General features: G+C 40.1%; 1 protein-coding gene across 1 annotated transcript in view; it reads left to right on the forward strand.

The window, feature by feature from the left end:
* Window positions 1-1,624: 1,624 nt before the first annotated feature.
* LOC109935311 (guanine nucleotide exchange factor subunit RIC1) overlaps window positions 1,625-23,902 on the forward strand; it is a 152,124-nt gene continuing 129,846 nt past the window's right edge. Inside the window, exon 1 of the mRNA XM_048620346.1 lies at window positions 1,625-2,050. Within this exon, the coding sequence (XP_048476303.1) occupies window positions 1,910-2,050 (141 nt within the window). The 5' untranslated portion in view covers window positions 1,625-1,909. The remainder of the gene's footprint in view (window positions 2,051-23,902) is intronic.

A 23,902-nucleotide genomic window follows, 5' to 3' on the forward strand; every position in this document is an offset into this window, starting at 1 on the left:
CTGAGATGTACGGGAGTGGAATGCCTCATCCTGGGAGCAGATGCGGCAGAGGCGAAGGAATTGGGAATAGGGGATAGCATTTTTGCAGGAAGGTGGGTGGGAGGAGGAGTATTCTAGGTAGCTGTGGGAGTCGGTGGGCTTGAAATGAATATCGGTTTCTAGGTGGTTGCCCGATATGGAGACAGAGAGGTCCAGGAAGGGGAGAGAGGTGTTAGAGATGGTCCAGGTAAACTTAAGGTTGGGGTGGAAGGTGTTAGTGAAGTGTATGAACTGTTCGAGCTCCTCGTGGGAGCACGAGGCGGCGCCGATACAGTCATCAATGTAACGGAGGAAGAGGTGGGGTTTAGGGCCGGTGTAGGTACGGAAGAGGGATTGTTCCACGTAACCTACAAAGAGGCAGGCGTGGCTTGGGCCCATGCGGGTACCCATGGCTACCCCCTTTGTCTGTAGGAAGTGGGAGGAATTGAAAGAGAAGTTGTTGAGGGTGAGGACGAGTTCGGCTAAGCGGATGAGGGTGTCAGTGGAGGGGGACTGGTCGGGCCTGCGGGACAGGAAGAAGCGGAGGGCCTTAAGGCCATCTGCATGGGGAATGCAGGTGTAGAGGGACTGGACATCCATGGTAAAGATGAGGTGTTGGGGACCGGGGAATTGGAAGTTCTGGAGGAGGTGGAGGGCGTGGGTGGTGTCACGGACATAGGTAGGGAGTTCCTGGACCAAGGGGGAGAAAATGGAGTCGAGATAGTTGGAGATCAGTTCGGTGGGGCAGGAGCAGGCGGAGACAATGGGTCGACCAGGGCATTCAGGTTTGTGGATTTTGGGAAGGAGATAGAAGCAGGCAGTGCGCGGTTGGGGAACGATGAGGTTGGAGGCCGTGGGTGGGAGGTCTAAGGGTCTGTTTCTGCGCTGTATGACTCTATGAGTACTTCAGAGAGGAATGAAGATGGGGGTGATAGTTTGTAAAGGCAATGAAGGATCCCAAACCGAAACGTCAGCTTTTCTGCTCTTCTAATGCTGCCCAACCTGCTGTGTTCGTCCAGCTACACACTGTGTTACCTCTGACTCCAGCATCGGCAGTTCTTACTATGTCTCAATGAGGTCAAGGTCCATTTTTGAGAAGGGGGCAATTTTTAATATTGGGATGATGATGAGAAAAGAAACAGAAGAAATTACAGGTTTTGGGCTAGGGTAGGAGAAACCTTGACGAAATTTAGCTCACGCAACAAGACCAAGCTTCATTTACCAGCGGCTGCTAAAGATATATCAATCCTGGTGAGAAAGAAGAGTTGGAGTTCCCACGTTTAATTTTATATTTTTTGGGAGGGAGGGGGGCACGTCGAGAGATGTACGTGTGACAGGAACACATTTGGGGAAATGTATGGTTTTTACCCTACGGATTTTACGGTTATCCCTCATGCAGGTGCCACACTCCAATCCGCGGTTTATCAGTGCGTGTTTGGATCGGGGGAGGGAAGGGGTAGAAGAGGAAAGCCAGAATTTTTGATCCATACTCCGGGTTTTGCGGATCTCCGACATCCGGGTATTCACCGGCCTTTCCCTCACACACGCCCCCCCTCCCCTAAGCCCCGCAAAACTGACGCCCCTCCTCTCTCCCCGGCGCCGCGTCATCAGCTGGAGACAAGATGGCGGGCAGAGGACTGAAGCCCGGCTCTGGAGTCAGTGCGCAGCCTGGGCGACACTGCGTCCTCGCCGCCGCTGGCTCCACACACTGGTAAAGTACTGTCGCCTGAGCGACTCACAGGGGGAAAAGACAGCGAGAGAATCGTTTTCTTTAGAGGAGGAGGAGGCGGAGGAAGGAAGGGAAATTCCCCGGCCGTCAGTCAGAAACGGAGACCCCACTTACTGCTGAGTTTTGAGTCTTTGTGACCAAGCGGCTCGCTTGAATTCGGCCATGTATTTCCTGAGCGGCTGGCCCCGGAGGCTGCTATGTCCCCTCAAGGGCTCGGAGAAGCCGTTTCACATCCAGCCCGACTCGCGGAAACTGGTGTTCGCGCTCCTGTCGCAGTCACAGATCAGCCTATGGTACAGCAGGGTGAGTAGGAGCTCCAGCATCTGCACCGTCCTCGTCCTGGCAATATCTCTGTGTATCCATCTACCTGCCCGTGCCCCCCGTCAGCGTGTGGAAGTGTGCCTGTGACCCCATGCTGCGAGCGCGTGGGGGTCTGCCCTGCTGCCCCCAACCCCTGCGAGCAAGTGTGTCTGCTTGATCTCTCTCTCTGGTGCGAAAGCAGCGTAGTGCTAGATATCATTCTTCAGTCTGTCCCCCATACTTTCTTCCCTCAGTGCCTGATTAAAAAAAAGCTGTTTTCCCTCCACAGAGTCGTCAGTGGAGTCAAATCAAATCTTCAGAGTTTGGGGTTCTGCCAAAATCTATTTAAAACTGAGTGAATGGGGTTTGTGTGTGGGGACTAGAGGAGTTTTAAAGGTACGCAGTGTTTTTTTTTGTTTTGATAAATGGAAGGGATATCCTGTTGAAAATGATGTCTCCAGACTCTCTGTTGAGACTTTGTTTGTAAATGATTTTGAATTGCTGGCAACTCTAGCTCTGCTTAAACATCTCTTGCATAAGTTTTACTCCTAAGTGTGAGAAAGCTGATCATTCATGATTAAATAGTCAAGCATTAAGTATGGTTTTTGTTTTAAACTGGTTCAACTAAACTATCACTTTGCAGATGTATGGCTATGTTCTTTTTAATCATTTTGAGAATAACAATTAGTGTGTGTTCTGGCCATGTAATGCACTTTACTGCATGGTAGTGCCCAGAGGGGACATTGTCAATCCAAGTTTGAAATTTGAGTAACTTATTATCAGAATCCAGAGGTCTCTTACTCCCTGTGACCCTCTTCATGTGCATATGTTTGTGCATTATTTTGGAAAGTGGAGAATAATGATTGATCAAATGTTATTTCTTATACTGTTATTATTAGGTTATAACATTTTTCCATTTAAAAAAATGAAAGCACTTTCAAACTCTCAACTGCTAATCTTTGCTTCTGCAGCCTCCAATCCGTTCAGTCACTTGCATACCTCCACTTTTGGTGCCTTCACTCCTGCTAGAGCTGCCACTTACATACTGAGCATTTCAGTGAGTGAAAGCTTAACAGACAATTGTTTTAGACCATTCTTTTATTTGTTAGTTACCAGATCTGGTAAGAGCACTTCTCTAGGCACCCCCGCCCCAGCCAGAAGTGATCACTGTTCCAAAGTCATTGAGCTATGCAATGATGATGGACTTTTTTCACTATGCTGTATCTCTCTTTTTAATAGTTATTCCCTGTGGCCTTTCCTTCCCTGAATCAATTGTAGGAAGCTCTGGACTTCTTTGTTACCAAGGATGTGACCATCCATTCAGATATCTGCTAATTTGTAATATTGCCCCACTGCTTCCTCTTAGCCACCAAGTCAAACTTTTCCCAGGGTTCTCTCTGCTAAAGTCTCAACCGGCATCTTTCTCTGTCATATCTCCTGTCTGAGCCTGCCCTGAAAACCACCCCCTACTCAAAGGTACCCACACTTGACTTCTCTGTCCTTCTAAACTGCATACTATCATATCTCACCTGCCCTCTCCAAAGCCCTTGAACATGCCAATGCCTCCTAAATTCGTATTCATCTTTTCTGGAGTCCCTTATTTGAATCCCTGCAATCAGATTTTCACCTGATGCCATAGTAGTGCAGCAGATCTTTACAAAAGCACAAATGGCATCTTTGTGACTCTATAAAGGTCAATTACTCTTCCTCTGTCTGCAGCTTCTGACAACGTTGACCTCACCATTGTCTGAAGTCTTTTCACATCATCCAACTGTGTGTGATTACATTAGCCAGGCTCTACTATTATTACCTAATTGTAGCTCGTGAATATTCAAAGCAGTCTCTCTTCCTGCATCCACACTGGTGTTCAATTGGGAAGTTTATGGGCCTTCCAAGTGAAGAATCAGCAAAACAGGAACAAAACTTTAAAACATTTGTCATATTCAAATTCCCTCTCAGCTACTGATGCATGCCATCTCTCTAAACTTGCAGACCTCCATATCCTGTGACCTTTGGCTTGTGAACCACGCATCCTGCCATCTTTAAGCCAGCATTGGCGAACCTTTTAGTCTCCCTTGGCTGGTACTGTCAGCCTAAATGACTTCAAATTGCTGCTTCTCTTTCCTTTCAGAGCTTTCTCAAAAGAAGATGATCTTTCTCTCCAGTTGCACACTGGTCATCTTTTGCCACGTGTTTTCCACCTATGGGGTATTTTCTACTTGAACGTTTTATATAATGTATGTTATAGCAGCAAGTTTGTTTGCAGATTTCTAGATGTGGTGAGAGACTAACAAAGAATGGAAACCAGTTTGCAGCAAAGATCGCATATTATTACATGTTTCAATGTACTTGGAGCAAAAGGGAGATGCATTGTGTAATTGTATCATCCATGCTACCCAATTGAAAGCAAGCCCAATTTGAAACAAAAACTTGCCTTACCCTAGAGAGGCTAGTATCAAGATTGTTATTGCTGTTAAAATGATAGGATAGGATGCCACCATAGAAGATTCTTAGACATTGGAATCATATTTGGTTCTGACCCTGATGTTGTTTGACTCCCAACCAGCTTGCGTGATTGTACCATTTAAGAGGCACCTTTAGCGCTTCATCCAAATCAGGACATCGGTGGGTTTTGCTGGTGGGAAGGCCAGTCAAGTCACCTGAGGTCTTTTCCAAAGAAAGCTTAACAAAGATTTGGCCACAGCTGCCAAACAATCGTTGTGGAGTACCCAAGCAGGCACCCAGTCGCCTATCATTAGCAACCTGTCCCTTCTGGGCAGATGGTTTTTGCTGTTATGAATCTGTCTTTGGCAAGATCACGCAGTTAAGGGCTGACACACAGACAGCCTAGCATGCCTCTTTCATAAATTCCCCTAGCACTTGCTTTCGAAGTTACTTCTATGCAATTAATAAGATTCCACCTTTGGAGTGTGATGCTTTATACTAAAAGCTAACTGAGTGGCCCGTTTAATACACAAGCTAGCTTTTGAAAGAAAAATTGTTCTGTTGCTTTGGTATTTCATTTTAAAAGCATGACGTACTATTGACACTAAATTACTGTATCGCACAGACCATAGAATCACAATGAGATTCTCTTATTGTGCAATTTAACAATTTCTGGCATTAGTTCAACAATTATAATTGAGTAGCTAGGTAACTATCTGCAGGTAGTCAAATTGTAATATTTCACTTGATTATTATTGGAATCAGGATCTTCAGATTAGTATTTACAGCAGCTTGTGGCTTAAATAGTTTTTGTCCTGTCCACTATAGAACCGCTGATAAGTTGCAACCAAACTAATCTGGATTGATTTTTCAGATGGTTTTGTTTTTTTTTTGAAGAGGTGAAAAATGGGGAGGTTACAGTTGAGTTGGGGGGTTTTATTTCTCCTTTTCAGTCTCCAATGTGGCAGTTTTACTTGCATTTGTTAGTTGAATGTCTCTTTGAGTAGGATAATTGTGGTCTTCGTGGTGAATATTTTATGCACTTGCAATAACAGCAATGCCTCATTGGCTGTAAAGTCTTGAGGTTGTGGAAGGCACATGAAAATACAAGTCTTTGAATTGCATATTACCTGATATATGGTTCGGTATTTTTCATTCCTATGATTTTTAGTAAATACAGCCTCGCTTAACTTACAAGAAACTGCGTATTATCCTGAATAGATGTGGCATAATATGTTTGCAATGCTACTTTGTATTACTTTCTCTTTTTATTTACAGTCTAGTTCAGCTAGATAAAGTGCTCAAATATTTGACTTTGTCACCTTAACACAACTACACAACATCATATTGGCTCAGATATTCCAATCAGTGGCGAAAACTCTATCTCTGACCCCAATCAGATTAAACGCTACTCACTTACCGTTAGATGACTTCTGTGCTGGAAAGTCCTGGACATGGGCCCATGAACTCATTGAGGAATTCGCAGATTCAACAGTGCAGAAGTCCTTCTAGAAACCAATGTCATTTTGCAATAGGAAATAGTGTTCTCTAATTTAAATGTCATTGTATCTACACCGAATAGACTGCAGATTGCCACCACTTTCTTGAGGGCGGTTAGGGATGGGTAATAAATGCTAGTCCAACAGTGAAGCCCACGTTTCTGTGAAATAATTTTTTAAAAAATGGCAGTGCAGTAAGAGTAGGTTTTAATCCTCTAACTTTTTTTTCCTTTATTTGTGTTAAGTTTAACTAAGTGAGTACCTCGAACTGTGACAGCAAGGGGCTTTTTCAGAAATGTGCAGATAGAAGGGAATTGCACATCAGAAGTTTCAATATTGCCGGTAATTCCCAGAGTCTGTTGCATCAAGGATTCCACAAGTTCCTGACATGTTGCTCGAACAAAAGTACTCTACCAAAGCAAATGTTAGTTTTTGCTTTATGTATTGGTTTTGGATCAGTTTGCATTGAATAAGTATGAAAGTGGACCAAATGGTGAACAAGCTAAATTGAGTATGATTTGCTGGATTTATTTTTGAATTTGAGAAAAAAGTTCCAGCCTAATATTGGAAATAACCGACCTTGTCATCTCTATCAGTATGATAAATTCTTGCAAAACATGGTTTAATGGCAGTGTGTGCTGAATTACACAAATGTGACTCTGTTCAGTCATTAATTACACAGCTTTCAGTATATTTAGATATTTGGCCTCTGATCGTGATTTGGTGTTTCAGTCGAGAATCAGCCATGATTCTTAATGGCAGAGAAAGCTCCAGAGTCCAAATGATCTATTGTCTCCATTTATGTCTTTGAAATTCATGAAATGTGTAAATGGAAAGCTTTTGGACCTTTGTCACAAGCGACTGTATCCATCTAAAAGCATTCAGACGTATAGTTTGAATGTTTCTTTTTTGATGTCTAAACTGTGGCATTGAAGAGGCATTGTTGTACCTTGTGAAAAGCAATGTGTTCAGTGGTAAACTTGTGTTAGCTTTAGTATTGCAGTGTAAAAATACTTAGCTTGCACTTGAAAACTGCAAATACTAAAATCTGAAGTTTGCATTTACGTAGAAAGAAACACTTTTAATTGATTCTGAGCATGGTGAAGGAATGATGCACTGATATGTTTCTTTCCTGGTCTGGTTGAATGAGGATGTCAGCTCCAAAAGTTTGAAACTCTCTACACTTTGAATAGTGCTGTAAGACTCTTTACATTTAAATAGCAGAGAAGTGTCAATCTCCATTATGTACTTTATAAAGGCGCTTGATCCACATCTGAGGACAGATTGGCTTTGAGGCAGTCCACAAGTATGGAGAGACTGTCTTATGAGGAGAGTTTGCGTAAGTTTTTGGTTTGTATTTATCTGGAGCTTAGAAGAATGAGAGATGACCTTATTGAAACATTGGCATTCTTCGGCAGCTTTACAGACATGGTGAGATTGATTCTCCCACAGGGGAAACTAGGACCGGAGGGCATAATCTCAGAATATGGTGTCATCCATTTGCAACTGAGATGGGGAGGATTTCTTTCTTCTCAGAAGGTAGTGAATCTGTGGAATTATTTACTGTAGAGGCTGGTGGAACAGACTTGATGGGCTGAATGACCTACTCCTGCTCCTACATCTTAAGGTCTTGACATGCTTCCTAAAATGTGGTTTTTAAAACTGAAGAAAAAACTTCAGTTGAAGTCTAACCAATGACTTGTAAAAAAAATTTAATGTAACAGCTCAACTAAATACACATAAGTTTGTAAAGTCCTGGATTCCTTGTGCCTTTGTTAACGATCTTCTAACGTGTCCTGCTACCTTCAAAGATTTATGTTACATGCACCCTTTTCCTACCAAATGTGTCACTCCATTGTTAAAGATAAATTATTTTGGCCAGTTTGAGTATTTTTGACACAGTAACAAGGTGGGAGGGAGCAATGTGGTTGACATGTAAGTGGACATCCAAAAGACATTTGATAGTGTTAGACTTGATAGAAAATCTGATGCCTCTAGGCTGAAAGGGGAAATAGCAGGATGAAAGGAGCAGTAACAAAATGAAGAAAATTGACGACAGGTTTGAAATAAGTGAAAGGTGGTGTAGAATTAAGTTTCCTAAATTCAGTACTAAACTTGGACTGAAGATGTAGGGGACCATTTTAAAATTTACAGATATTGTGAAACTTGAACATAGTGTTCATACAAATTTTAGCAGGTGTAAGCCATCTAGCTCCTTGAACGCCCCTACCATTTGGTAAGATCATGACATAAATTTCAAGAGGATGTAGAAAGGTTGATGAATTGGAAAGATAAATGGTAGAAAAACATGTAACTCTGGCAAATTGTGTTAAAGGGGGTGAAAGGAAGAGACTGAGGAGCAGTTGCACATAAGCTGTTCTGTCACTTCCGAGGATTTTATCAAAGCAGTTAATAAAGCATGTGGTCATTCTGAGTTTCACAAATAAACATATAACATACGGAGTTAAGATTATTTGCTGAACTTGCATAAAACATTAGCTCAGATCCAGCTGCAAAAAGGCATCATACTTTTAGAATAATATCTAGAAAATGTACTGCAGCAGCTCACAGAGGGTCCTTTTACAATACCTTCCTAATCTGTAGCTCCTATCAACCAGAAGAACAAAGGCAGCAGACACATGAGAACATCACCACCTACAAGTTCTCCTCCAAGTTATACACCATCCTGACTTGGAACTAAATTGTCATTCCATCACTGTCACTGGGTCGTAGACCTGGAACTGCCTTTCTAACAATACTGTATGTGTGCATACTTAAACGTTGCATAGAGTCAAGATGGTGACTCACCACGACCTTCTCAAGGGCATTTAGGGATGGCGCACACTTTCTGTGAATTTTTAAAAAATGCCTTTGTAAGTAATGGAACAGAAGATTTGCTAGAATGAGTGAGTAATGTTTGGAGTGTGTTCTTTGGGTGATTGATACAGATTCGCTTGTGGTCACGAAGGGGTGTTTGGATGAATAGTTGAAAGATAAAACATTGAAGGGATGATGGGAAAGAGGAGGGTTGTGAATTAATCTGATTGCTCATTCACCGAGCCACCCAAGAACTGATGGGCTGATTGCCACATTGTGTCATAATATTCTTTGGTTCATGGTTGCTAAAATGTTTCCACAGTTTTTACAACTCTGTTTAAGTCCTCCTGAAATCTGGTACTGTGCTCTGATAACTATATTTCTGAATTTTGTATTGGCTGCATACTTTGAAATTATACCCTAAACAACTGAAATCTGGTTGCAATGTATATCAAAAAGAGCAATATTCCTTAAAATTTCAAATTATATTTCTAAAAATATTCATCACGGCGATCTACCCTGGGATCAGTTTTGGGCCCATGCTGCCCCTCTCACTTCTAATTAACTTGAGGTTTGTGGACAAAATATTTTTGGTGCTGTGATATTTCGCCTATTGCCTTTTTTTTTTGGAAGTCCACATATATAATTATCTGCATTGCCCAAAACAACACTCTGTTGCTTCAAAGAACTCGATGAAGTTAGTTAAACATGATCTGCCTGTTACAAATCCATGCTGACTTTAATTTAAGAACCCATACTTTTCTAAACCACGGTTAATTTTGTCCAGATTATTATTTTTGTTACTCAGCAAAAGGTTGCTAATTAAGATTGGGATCTTCGCCTTATTTATTAGAGACATAGAGTATAAAAATGATGTAGTGATGGTAAATCTTTATAAAGCACTAGTTAAACCCAAGCCGGGTATCTGCATTGAGTTTTGAGCACCACATTTTGGAAAGATATCCAGGCCTCGGGGTTGAGAAAATCTATTGTGGTGAGATTGGAAATGCTGGTGTTCTTCCTCAGACAGAGAAGGTTAAGTGAAGATTTGATAGAAGCGTGCAAAATCTTAAAGTTCTAATAGTGTAAATAAGAACAAAATTTCACCATGGCAGAGGTTTGGTAAATTGGGCAAAGAGATCACGAGAACGTTATTTATCACTCTATGTTGTGGCCTGGCATATGCTCCCGAAAACGGTAGTGGAAGCAGATTCAATAATAACGTCAGAAAAGCTTTTGGATAAGTTGTTTTGAGGAAAATATGTTGGGATCTGGGGCAAGGGTAGGGAAGCAGTTAGCTGTACCCAATGAGCTAGCACAGAAGTGTTCTGCTAAATTGACTCCTCTGCAGTATGAAACTATGATGTTGCAAGCAGTGACTACAATTCAAAATAATTCTCAGTATGTGAAATGTGATGTTAGAAGTGCTAAGATGCTGTATCTAATGCTAGTGTTTTATTGTAGTAAATGTACTAGTTCCTATTCATGGGAATTGTGATTGAGGCTTTTCAAGATGCTTTTTCTAATGATCACAAAAACAATTTCCATACGCAAGGCTATGTGGTGGGCAGAATATTCTAAAGTATCCCTATATGATTGGCAGTGCACTTATTATCTTTGAATGATATATGCAATCGTTATTATTTGCTCACATGACTTTTAAAGACTTTACTACCAATCTTGTGGCGTATTTTTGTTACAGACTAAATTATTAAACCGGTTCACTCTCAGATGATTTTTAAAGGAAGAGAATAGCAGCTTTAAAATCAGTCTACATATTATCAAGATTGTAAAACCTAAATATACAGTTCCTCCTGTAATCCCATAGACCTGAAGTAACATTGATTTTGAATTGGTGTTGTCAGAAATGGAATGTTTGTTCTATCAACCCAGCAGAAATTCATGCTGTCTATTTTTTCTTCACATTTTTGAAATATGAACTGAGTCAAAACAAGCAAAATTGAGAATCAAAACTGTAGTCTTTACAGCTCGGAGGCCTTTTGGTCCATTGAGTCCATGTTATAAGAACTGATTTATATACTTAAGAATTGGAAAGAGCAATTGTCTTTTCCTGACATCACTTTGATAGGACAGCCGTTACTCTTTGTCTTCTGTGGTACCTGTTAAATAATTTGCTTCAATGGTGATTTATTCATTGTTTTTTTAAATGAACCTAAGCCAGAGAATGAATATTTGGCTTCATACAGAATCTGTAAAGTATATCATTTAAAACTGTCACAATCCTGCTAAGGTAATGAAAATATTAAAAAGTCTCTAATTGAAATGTTGTTTTTCAGTATGTTGCGAGAATGTCTCTTACTCGAAGCTCATATTTAACAACATTAGTTAAATGGGCATATTTGAGATTTGGATTTCCACTTTGATATGTTCTGAATTGGCTGATTCAAATAACAAATGGTCTAAATTCCTTTTATGCAGGTCTAAGGAAGTTCTGTGACCTTTTTGTGTTATTCTTCTACTAATGGGTTAGATAGAGGTATGATTGAATGTGATGAATATGGCAATTGTGTAGCACTACATCCAAGTCTGCAATTATAGGATAGAGTTAGTGACAAGATTGTAAATGTTTGCTGTACAGCTACATACTTTTGTTTGAAAAGCTGACTGCCAGTCACAAGAGTAAATGATTTTGAGTCCGGCTGGTGTTCAGCTGCATGTACAATACTGAAGTGAGCGTAGTTAGGAGTTCAGTAAAAATTGATATTAGAATTTATTAGTCCATCTTATGATTCACAGTCCAGTAAAACATAGTTAATGAAGCAAGGTCTGCTCGACTGGCTTTGTATTGTGATCGCAGTGAAATTGCGGTGACTAACTCCTAGAGTTAACTGTAGGTGAGTGGACAGGATCTGTGAGGAGGAAAAGTCCAGTATTTGTGCTGCTTTTGGGTTATCCTTTCATTTGCTTTTTACTGTAGATAAGACCTTCATGAATGTAGTAGCTGTCCCCAGCATTGCTACTAAATTTACATGAGAATTTAATCATGAATGAGGATTTGGTGGAGCAGGGAAGGAAGATATGATGTGTGCTTCAGTCTTATTTTGGGTACTGATGAATGCTGAATTTTCCTTTCTGAATTATCACTGGAATTCTAGACCCTAGCTTATAGTAAATACTGAAAGACCTTTGGCCATGTCAGCTGGAGACAATCTGGGCTTTCCTTTATGGATTCTAACAGAACTTCATTGAATCCAGTTGACTATTTAAAAAAAAAATTACTAAGAATCTAAGCATACTGTCCCTAATTGCCCTTGAGAAGGTGGTGGTGAGCTATCTTCTTGAACCCCTGCAGTCTTGGAATGAAGGAACAGCCATAGTGTTTTTACAAAGTGAGTTCCAGGATCTTGACTCGATGACAGTGAGATAAGGTCTGTATAGTTCCAAGTCAAGATTGAGAGAGACTTGGAAGGGAATTCGGAGGTTATGATGTTCTCGTGCATTATCTGCTGTTGTCTTTCTAGGTGGTAGATGTTGGGGGATGGGAGCTTTGAGAGGTATTGTTGGAGACTCACCTGTCCAGGTGAGTGAAGGGTGCTCCGTCATATTCTGACTTGTGCCTTGTAAATGGTCGATAGGCATTGAGGAGACCGGACGTGAGCACCTTGCTACAATGAGAGACTAGTTGCTCCTGACCATTTTGTCAACTATTTCAGAGTTTGAATGATTCTGTTCGGAAGGTATTCCTGATGTTCTATACTACATTCAGTTGTTTACATTGTTGCGAATTTAGCTTCTCTGGATTTTAACCACACTGTGTCCATTACTGCTTAACCAAGTTTAAGCTGTGTGAGTTGGCCTTTGAATACAGGGCATTATTAATATATTTAGAAATTGACACTGCCTGTTTTGGTGAAAGTTGTCATTGTTAAAGTTTGACTGTCGTGTTAATAGAGCTTTGAAACATTTTAAGTAATACAAACATTCCAGGTTTTGATAACTGTCTCTGTCGTTATATGACATTTCTAGTTATTACATAATGGTGAAGCCTTACTGTCCCATAGCGACAACAGACTATTTCCAAACATAAAGGCCATCTCGCCAGAAGTATGTTTAATGGCCTTCTGATGAATTTGAACTGTTTACATAAGCAATTTGTTAAAATTAGCATGTCAGTTCTAGAGCACAAGAAAGAACGTAGCCTCTCTGCTATTTTTGATTGAAGTAATGTGGAATGGATACTGACCTGAATTGTTAAGCATGACAAGAACTCGATTCATGTAAGTGTCTTGCAGTTTTTTTTTGCTTTTATCCTTCAAAACTCAGTGGTGAATGTTGAGAGGCAAAAATTCGTTTTATGGGTAAGAAGATTTGGCTGTCTTCACAAAATTATTGGAATGAATTTGTTTGCCGTTTAGATCCAATTGTAATCCAATGAACTGCATTCTGTGAAGTATTTGGGAGCCCAAATTAATTTTCAATCCCCCTTCTTTTCTCCTCTTCCCCTTCCCTTCCTCGAAGGTGCTGATGCAATGCTGGCAACCTTACGTTAATTTGTTGAACTTGTTCATTTCATGTATAAGCTGTTTAACAGACCCAAACCCATTCTTGTCCTCCTTGACAGTTCAAGGATGCATTACCCAGGAAGGCTGGTTAGAGAACTAAGAAGTGGAAAATGTGCGCTCATTTCTCTTTCATTCTGTTTTCCTAATTGATTGAGGGAATTTGGATTTAGTGTTAATTAAACAGATTTCTGGCAAATTCTGCTCGAAAGTGTCTCTTATGGGTGTCGGGCAAGAGCAGAATTATTCTTAGCTGATATAGAGCTTTCTTTCAGTTTGGTAGATTAGGTAGTGTTCCATCGTTGCCTGTGGAGCTATGGTCCAATATAATCCTTGGTCCCAAGGGTTGCAGCAGCTTTCAAGTCATGTTCTGCCTGTTAATGAATGAGGTCTCATGAATCATGGGGGTGGCCCAGCTTCCTTATGTGCAATCTTTTATAGAAAGTGAATTGTTGAAGGAGGAAGGTCTCTACTTATCTTGATTTATGTCTTTCCAATCATCTTCTCCTGACATACTGAAGATATTTTGTAATGTTCCTCTGCTGCAGCTAAGTGGGCATCTCTGTATAGATCAGGTATTGAACCTGGTCTGCATGCCATGTTCATCTGCTATCTTCATCCCATAAGTAGCAGGAAATGAAACAATTATTATGTTAATGCCATACTCTTTATCAGGAGATCCATCTTTCCTTGTTGTGTGATACCATGTATCCCAAATCTTGTATTTTACCCTGTTCCATTACCTTGCCATCTCATATGGGTAGGCCACTCCCCATCATATTCATTATAAGGCCATTTCTGTCAGTTCCTTATCATCCTATCTCCTTACTGTCCAAAACTTATTTTCTTCTGTATCTGCCAATACTATTCCCAATTTCACTTAGTACTTTCAAATTTCCCACCACTTAGATCATGATAGTCTATTCACCACAACCATTTGGTACAGTTAGATTTGCTAAACTAGCACATTCATCTCTACCTTTGACATAGTTTTCAGTTAAATTATTAGTCCCTTTCATTCTGGCTGTTTCCTTCAGTATGGCTTTCGTCTCCATTCCTTTTGTGTGCAAGGAATGCACATTTAAACGGTTAAAGCAAGCAAGTGCTTTAGTCATTCATTGCCAGATCAAGCTTGCGAATCGATGGGCTGAATGGTCTAATTCTGCTGCAATGTCTTATAGTCTAACTACTTGTGTACCATTTTGCTGGATACTTTAAATTGGATTGCTGTGGAAGAGTCTTGCATACTTTTGATTAGTAGGTTAAAAAATTAATTTTAATTAGCTTTATATGGAATTAGTTTTCAGAGGCATTAATGCTTTTATGATTAGACTAGTTTTTCCATGGAGGCTTTGAAAAATAATTCTAGATGTCTGGGTCACCATGATGGGTAGTCTTTCTTTAAACTGCTAAGTTGAAAAATTCTCTATACGTGATCATGTCGATGATTACCTACTTATAGAAGCATCTGCAGAGCCTTGAGACCATGTTCCTGAGTTCTGCATTTTGCAAAACTTTCTGTATAGGTAGAAAATTCAGGTTGATGACTGCAACCACTTCACATTTACGAATTTGGCAGTGTTGTGGAACCTACTTATTGATTTCTGCCCATGATAACTCAGAACTTGTAGTTTAGCAAATAACTTGGATTGTTGTTCAGGAATTAAGAAACCTGTCTGTCTGCGTTTGAACGTTGAAAAGAATATATTGTGAAGTTGAAGCCTCTGTACTATGTTATCATTCCTCCATCTCTGGCATCATTTAAAAGTTGGAACAGTATTGCACCTGTAGAAAAAATTCCAAAGTTCTGCACCATGGCATAATCAGATAAAATAAGGCAACTGGAGAAAGAACAAAGGATGACCTAAAGAATTGTTAAGTGGATAACAGTGGTGAGTGTTTTGGGGCTAGGTATGTTGCTCTGCCCCTCTAAACCATTTGCCAATGTCTGTAATGGCTTGTGATTTTTATTGTCTAATATGTCAAGCCTAAAGTGCTGATCTATACCATTGATTGCAGCATAATTATCTCCATGTGATCTGTTGAAAGTTCATCTTAAACCAAAATACACTTTAAAATGAATGTTGAGCTCAGCTTTTATACTGCAAGCAAGCGCTCCCACTTACCTCTCCAATCTGCAATGAATAAGACTTTATTCTTTCTTTAAAAAAGGAATACAAATTAAACAATCAACATATTGATGCTGTTTATTCCATGTCCTCCCTGTCTCAAATCTGGACTAAAGTTGTTAGATTCTGAGGAATTTTTGCATGTGTAGAAGTTACTGACATTGCCAATAAGTGATGTTTATTTTTAACTTTGGGGTTGTAATATTGTAAATAATATTAAAATTATACAATAAAATTAAATTATTATAAGCACATTATAAAGGCTTTACATGACTGAGCAGGAAGCATTGACTAAGTCTTCTGGTGCATATTGTTTTCACATGCCTGCTTCGTGGGGTGTTTGTTAGAAGTTGAGCTGATATATCATCCCATTCCAACGTTACGAAAGTACCCAGGTTTCAGAATGGTCTGGGTTTTTGTCCTATGAATCAAGAAATAGGAACAGGAGGAGGCTGTTCAGCCCCTCAAAACTACTATACCATTTCAATAGAATCATGACTGGTCCAAAATTCCTTGCATTCACTTTCCTGCCTCTTTCCTGTAACTCTTGATTCCTGAACTGATCAAGAATTTATCCATCTCAGCATTGATTATACACGAGGACTCTGCTGCCACCACACTCTGTGGCAAGGAATTCAAAAGACACACCCTCAAGAATTTCCTCCTCATCTCAGTCTTAAATTGACGCCTGAAAACCATGTCCTCTGGTCATTGCTTCTCCTTGAGAGAGTGTCTTTCTTTAGTATTTTCCTTGTCAAGCCCCTTTAAGAATCCTATATGTTTCAATGAGATTGCCTGTCAATATTCTAAAATATGTAGAGTTCTAACCTGTTTAGCCTTTGCTTGTAAGACAGTCTCTATACCAGGAATCATCCAAGTGAACCTTGTCTGAACTGCCTCCAGTGAAATGATATCTTTCCTTAAATAAGGGACCAAAACTGCGCTCAGTACTCCAGATGTGGTCTTGCCAGTACCTTGTAAGTTGCAGTAAGATTTCCTTACTTGATCTCAAATGTCCTTAAAATAAGGGCCAACGTTCCATTAGTCTTCCTGATTACCCACCGCATCTGGGATGCTAACTTTGTGTTTCATGCACAGTACCTCAAAATCTTTGTGTTGCAGCTTTCTGTAGTTTTTCTCTACATAAATAATACATTATAATTGTAAATCTTATGCTCTTCCAAAAGAAACAATTTCACATTTTTCCACATTATATTGTATTTGCCAACTTTTTGCCCACTTACTTAACCTACCAATGCTTTATATATCTCTCTCAACTTGCTTTTCCACCTACTTTTGTCGCCTGCAAATTTGGCTACAGTACATTTTGTTTTCTTCCTCCAAATCATCAATATATACTGTAAAAGTTTTGGTCCCAGCACTGATCCCTGTGGACCCTTGGTTACAGGTTGGCAACTTGAAAAGAATCCATATCCTCAGAGTTCTGAGGAAGGGTCACTGGACCCGAAACGTTAACTCTGTTTTTTTTCCTTCACAGCTGCTGTCAGACCTGCTGAGCTTTTCCAGCAACTTCTGTTTTGTTTCCATATCCCCACTTGCTGTTTCCTACCCATTAGCCAATATGCAATTAATCGTTTCCTTTGCCTCCACTCCACTTTCCTTTTTGTTGAAACAAAGGTTGTCTGATGTGTACTTTTGACCTGAGGGCATCAGGCATACACATTGTTGGATTGCTAGTATGAACATTTTAATATTTACGACACAGTGCTTTGGATTCAGCAGGTGATTTTTTTTTATCTTGCATGAATTAACAATGTGATTCTAGTTATTTAGAATTTTCTAAACTTATGTAATTTGAAATGAAGTACAGAACAAGATTGGCTCCAGCTGCTTTTCCTCTACTCCCACCCAGCATGAAGACTGTGATCTGAGTGCATTAGTTAAGTGTGTTTTAGCTTCTGTTCACTAAATTTCCATATCTCTTGAGGAAGCCAAGTGTACCAGAACACGAATGACATTTGGAAAGCCATGGTTCTGCCTTGAGATTCAAGAAGCTTGTTCCTTTGAGATTTTTTTGCTTTGAATTCCTACTGTGTGTATTGCTTCCTTGTTATTTGAGTAGCTTGGTTGGACAAAAATCACACTTCAACTATGAGCAAGGAGAAATAATGAATATCTAAGGTTCTTGAGTAGATTTGTAGCCCAGTTTGTGGATGCTGTGGTTGGTTGGTTCGCTCGCCGAGTTGGTTCGTTAGTTTGCAGACGTTTCATTACCCTACTGCCTAACAACATCACTGCAGCCTCTGTTGTGTTTTCCCACTCTGGGGTCCACTGGAATTGGTTGCCTCATTTCTGGTTTTTCTTCTCATGCAAAGACTAAGACAAACATTACATTGGACAGACAGGAAGGAGACTGGCCACAAGAATACATGAACACCAACTAGCAACAAAAAGACATGACCAGTACTCGCTCGTCTCCGTTCACATGGATAAGGAGAACCACCAGTTTGGTTGGGACAACATCAGGATCCTAGGACAGGCCAAACAGACAAGCACAGGAATTTCTAGAGGCTTTGTTCGCCACCAAGAAGGCCATCAATAAACGTAGAATTAAACCCTATATATACATCACTGAAGAAAAACCGGCAATGAGGTAACCAATTCCAACGGACCCCAGAGTTTAAATACCAGGCGGGAAAACACAGCAGAGCTTCATTGGAGGCTGCACCGAAGATGTTACCCAGTAGGGTAATGAAACATCTGCGAACTAGCGAATGAACCACGGCAAGTAATGAATATATCTAAATCAAAACGTCTGTTATAGCCTGCTTTTCTCAATTTCTGAACTGCATGTATTGTATTCCAAAGGCATTTCACATCACACTCGAGTAAAACATGACGCCAAATCACGTAACATATTGGATTGGATGACCAAACTCCGAGGCACAGGAGGGAGTGGGAAGGCAGGAGCAGCTGAAAGGGGAAGGTAGGGATGGTGGCTGGGTCGCAAGGGGCATGGGGAGAGAGAGGGAGATGGGTGAAAGGGTAGATGTGGGGGAGGCTGGTTTGTGTGGAATGGGTGACAGAAGTGTGGAAGGGGAAATGGGAGAAAGGGAGATGAGGCGCTTCTGAGCTACTATGACAATTCCAACTGCGCTTCACTCACTGACTCCTGTACCTTATCCTGAGGCATGAAAATGTGATCTCACTAGGAAAAGGTTGGGAAGCATTGTTCTAAAGACTATTTGTCAAATGTAAAGTATCTTCAATCTCCTTTTATTTGCAAAATCTTTTCCTCAGAATCTTTTTGGATTTCCTTATGTTAGCTTTGAAATATTTTAAATATTGGTGGTGTAGGTTTTTTTCGTCACATTGACTTTTAAGGTAGAAACGTTAACTGTACAAATAAAAACAAGATTATTTATTATTTATTTTCTGCATTCAAATTTCAAATGATGAGCCAAAAACTAAAATTTAAACAAGAAATTAAGTTAACTGTCTTTAAATTCACCTTTTTGGCAATATAATGGCTTGAGTCAGTATTCTGATGTAATTTTTTTTTGTCTGACATAAAAGGGTCATGAATTAGCAGCATATTCTCCCTGGCATAAATAAGAGCAATGGAAATTGTTTTGAGCCAATTTTGGGCTGTGTTGCTGAGATTAACTTTGAATCCAGGCAATTGCGGAAACTATTCTTTCCATTCCAATGCTAGATGCCTATGGATTTATTTATTGTACAGGGCAATTTTCTTCTTTTTTTCTGGTTTCAGAATCAGAAGGACTTACACTTATTTTCAAAGATGTCAAAAGTTGTTGTTAAAGCTCTAAGCACTCTTTTCAAATATTAATCTGTAAAATTGGGTTAGTTGCATAATCTCAGATATTAGAATGTTTAGTTGTTAGCATTGCTGCCTCACAGCACCAGGGACCCAGGTTGAATTACAGCCTGTTGTGACTGTCTGTGTGAAGTTTGCACACTGTGTGTCTGCGTGTTTCCTCCAGGTGCACCAGTTTCCTCCCACAGTCCAAAGATGTGCAGGTTAGGTGGATTGGCCATGCTGAATTGCCCACAGTGTCCAGGGATGTGTAGGTTAGATGGGTCAGTCGTGGGGAGTGCAAGATTATAGGGATAGGATAGGGGAGTGAGTCTGGGTTGGGATGCTTTTTCAGATGGTCAGTGTGGACTCATTGGGCCGAGTGGCCTGTTTCCACACTGTACGGATTCTGTGATGATACTTGACAGAGTTATTTTGTACCACAGTAAAGGACTGGAATTACAATTACTTGTAAAACACTTCAACTAAATTCAAGTGGTCACATAATATGCATCTGCAGGACTTTAATTTTAGATTGAACCTACAGTTGTTAAAGGGGATGTTCTCTTATAATTTAATATCTATGAAATAAATGATCTGTCATCAAGAGGAAGATCAATTTATCATAGCAGTAAATGCCCCATAGAAATTGTGTTTTGGCAATTTCAACTTGGAAGCTGCTATTTTACCCAGTTACCAATTATAGCCAGTTGTATGCTATATCAACCTTGGGTTTAGAATAAAAGGATTCATCAGCCAAGTTTAAACAAATTACAAAGTTGTTAAACTGTTACAAAAGGTCTGAGGTAGCGAGAACTGCAGATGCTCGAGTTGGAGACAATACAGCGTGGAGCTGGAGGAACATAGCAGGTCAGGCAGCGTCAGAGGAGCAGGAAAGTTGACTTTGACCCTTCAGGGTCCCGACCCGAAATGTCAACTTTCCTGCTCCTCTGATGTTGCCTGGCCTGCTGTGTTCCTGCAGCTCCACACTATTATTATAAAAGGTGCCTGTTTGGCAAAGATGTAAGACTGACTAATACGCTGCGAAACCTGGAGTATCTACTCATCTAAATAATCACACATGCACCAATTAAAGTGAAGAACTTACCCTGCAGAAATTAATTTTGAGGAAAAAATCCTAGCCAATAATTGGAGGTCAAAACTAACATAGTGAAAATGTTCAAGATGCATATGTAGTCAGGTGTCACTAAACCCAGGCAGTTGTCATTGGGACCTTTACAGATGCAGCTTGTTTGGAAAAACTGGGAAGAACTCTTTCATAGGTTTTTCAGGAGAAGAGCTAAATTACACTGGACCCTCAGGGTTCCTTTGGTGTTGTATATTTTTGTAAGTATGGTGGACTGTTACTTCAAGAGTTCAATTGCATGATGTAGTGATGACATCAGTTATTTTGGAGAAACAAACAGCTTTCTAATCTTGCTGCTTGTAGATTGAACACCACCATTACAAAGCTGTTTCTGTTTTAACACTTCAGTCTCCTGGTTCTCCTTGGAACCTAATACTAAGAAAATCAGAGGATGGGCCAGTTAGCATCTCTTTTTCTCTGCATGCTGTTTTCCCAGCTGAATTCCAAATATAAAATCTCAATCAATACTTACTGACAGACATAAACCTGAACATGTGATTTCCAGTGGATGAGCAAGTAGTTCAAACCATATGACTTTGAAGAAGCGTTTTCAAAATAGTCCCAATATTATTTTAATGCACCCCCACCCTCTTCTTTTATTTCTGAACGAACAGGTTCAGGTTTCCTCTCTACTTTAGATGAACCATTTGTTGCAATCATCCAGACATGAGTCCTCGATGCATGTTAAGAATGGGAATGTATTCCTAATGCCATACATCATATTTGATGGCAAATATTTGCAAAAAGTGGAGAATACTTCTAGAGTTAGCTGAAATCTATATTAAAAATATTTTTTAAAAACTTGCAGTTCCTTTGAAGAACTTTGCAGCATTCGAAGATCATGAAATATGTCAATGAAGTTATATCTAGTGAATATTGTAAATATAGAAATATATCAAACTCTGAAATACTTGAGAGAGTGAATGTAAGCCTTAGAGGTGTGAGAAAGTTTTGGATTGTCACTGTATCTTGATTTTTAAAATTCCTACCCTTGTTTCGAGTTTTCCATGACCCCACCCCCACACCCTGCAACAATCCCCAACCCTGTAAACTCTTTCAACCCTCCCAATTTTGACATATTGTGCTTGTATTTGTTATTCCTTGCTTTATTTGCTCCACCATAGGGTCATTTAAGATGCTTTTATATAACATTTTTCTTCTTCAACTAAAGTCCTTGTACTTGTCAAATTACACAAGGAGATGAAGGCATCAATTCTTTGTTTGACAGCCTTCTAATAAAGCATTTTATGGCATTTTGTGTATGTATGATGCCTTTAAAGTAAAAGTTGAAAATCATGCAGCTATTAACTTTTTGTCTGTCTTAAGATCATTTTAAGCTTTAACATTGTCAAATGACGAAGTACTTTGGTATTGCAAGTGATATGCAATGAACTTGAATATTTTTGTCAAACAGTTGAGTGCCATGGTCATGTGAAAGCATATTGGCTTGATTGTATTCCTGCAGCCATTGCATTTAATGCCTGACAATAAAATTTACGCCAAAACGTTTTGCAATGCTGCTCCTTGTTGGTCATTAAATTTCCACCCAACAGCTAAGAAGTTTGTGAGGTAGTTTTAAAAAGAGTCATATTTTGAGATCTTGCCTTTATTTTGAGATTTAATATGCAAATAATTGGGAAAACTAAATCCTAGTAAAATTTTACCCACCAAACAGAATTTATTGTGAAGAGTTTGGATTTCTGGGTTTCAAGCAAATGTGTTGTTCCCCTGTCTAGATGCGTTTTTTGTGGTGACTGTATGAGAATCCGTAAGAGACAGAAGCAGAAATTAGGCCATTCAGTGCCTTGGGTCTGCTCCACCATTGAATCATGGCTGATAAGTTTCTTAACCCCATTTTCCTGCTTCTCCCGGTAACCTTTGATCCGCTTAACAATCAAGAACCTATAAGAACATAAGAACTAGGAGCAGGAGCAGGAGTAGGCTGTCTGGCCCTTGGAGCCTGCTCTGTCATTCAATAAGATCATGGCTGATCCTTTCGTGGACTCAGATCCACTTACCCGCGTTCTCACCGTATCCCTTAATTCCTTTATTGTTCAAAAAAAACCTACCTTTTTTTTTAAAACATTTACTGAAGTAGCGTCAACTACTTCACTGGGCAAGGAATTCCATAGATTAACAACCCTCTGGGTGAAGAAATTCCTTTCTCAGTTCAGTCCTAAATCTGCTCCCTGTAATCTTGAGGCTATGCCCTCTTGTCCTAGCTTCACCTGCCAGTGGAAACATCCTCTCTACTTCTATCTTATCTATTCCCTTCATAATTTTATATGTTTCTATAAGATCCCCCCTCATTCTTCTGAATTCCAATGAATATAATCCCAATCTACTCAGTCTCTCCTCATCAGCCAACCCCCTCAACTCCGGAATCAACCTAGTGAACCTCCTTTGCACCCCCTCCAGTGCCAATACATCCTTTCTCAAGTAAGGAGACCAAAACTGCACACAGTACTCCAGGTGTGGCCTCACCAGCACCTTGTACAGCTGCAACATAACCTCTCTGCTTTTTATTTCAATCCCTTTAGCAATGAAGGACAAAATTCCATTTGCCTTCCTAATTACTTGTTGTACCAGCAGACCTACCTTCTGTGATTGATGCACAAGGACACCCAGGTCCCTCTGCCTAGCAGCATGCTGCAACTTTTTACCATTCAAGTAATAATCCTTTTTACTATTACTCCTACCAAAATGTATGACTTTTCATTTATTTACATTGTATTCCATCTGCCAGACCTTTGCCCACTCACTCAATGTATCTATGTTCCTCTGCAAAGTTTCACAGTCCTCTGCACACTTTGCTTTGCCACTCATCTTAGTGTCATCTGCAAACTTTGACACCCTACACGTGATCTCCAACTCCAAATCATCTATATAAATTGTAAATAATTGCGGTCCCAACACTGATCCCTGAGGCACACCACTAGTCACTGACTGCCAGCTAGAATAGCACTCATTTATCCCCACTCTTTGCTTCCTGTTAGTCAACCAATCCTCCACGCATGCTAATATTTTACCCTTAATGCCATGCGTCCTTATCTTATGCAGTAGCCTCTTGTGTGGCACCTTGTCAAAGGCCTTTTGGAAGTCTAGGTACACCACATCCACTGGGTCCCCATTGTCCACCTCACTCGTAATGTCTTCATAGAATTCCAAAAGATTTGTCAAGCATGACCTGCCCTTCATGAATCCATGCTGCGTCTGCCCAACGGGACAATTTCTATCAAGATGCCTTGCTATTTCTTCCTTGATAATAGACTCAAGCATCTTCCCCACTACAGAGGTTAAGCTAACCGGTCTATAATTCCCCATCTTTTGTCTACTTCCCTTTTTAAACAGTGGCATCACATTTGCTGTTTTCCAATCTGCTGGGACTGCCCCAGAGTCCAGCGAATTTTGGAAAATTGCCGTCAGTGCACCTGCTATTTCTCCCGCCATCTCTTTTAGTACCCTGGGATGCATTCCATCTATCTACCTCTGTCTTAAATATATTCAATGACCTGGCCTC

This window comes from Rhincodon typus, chromosome 3 (genome assembly GCF_021869965.1).
Source record: "Rhincodon typus isolate 14 chromosome 3, sRhiTyp1.1, whole genome shotgun sequence".
NCBI classification, from domain to species: Eukaryota; Metazoa; Chordata; class Chondrichthyes; order Orectolobiformes; family Rhincodontidae; genus Rhincodon; species Rhincodon typus.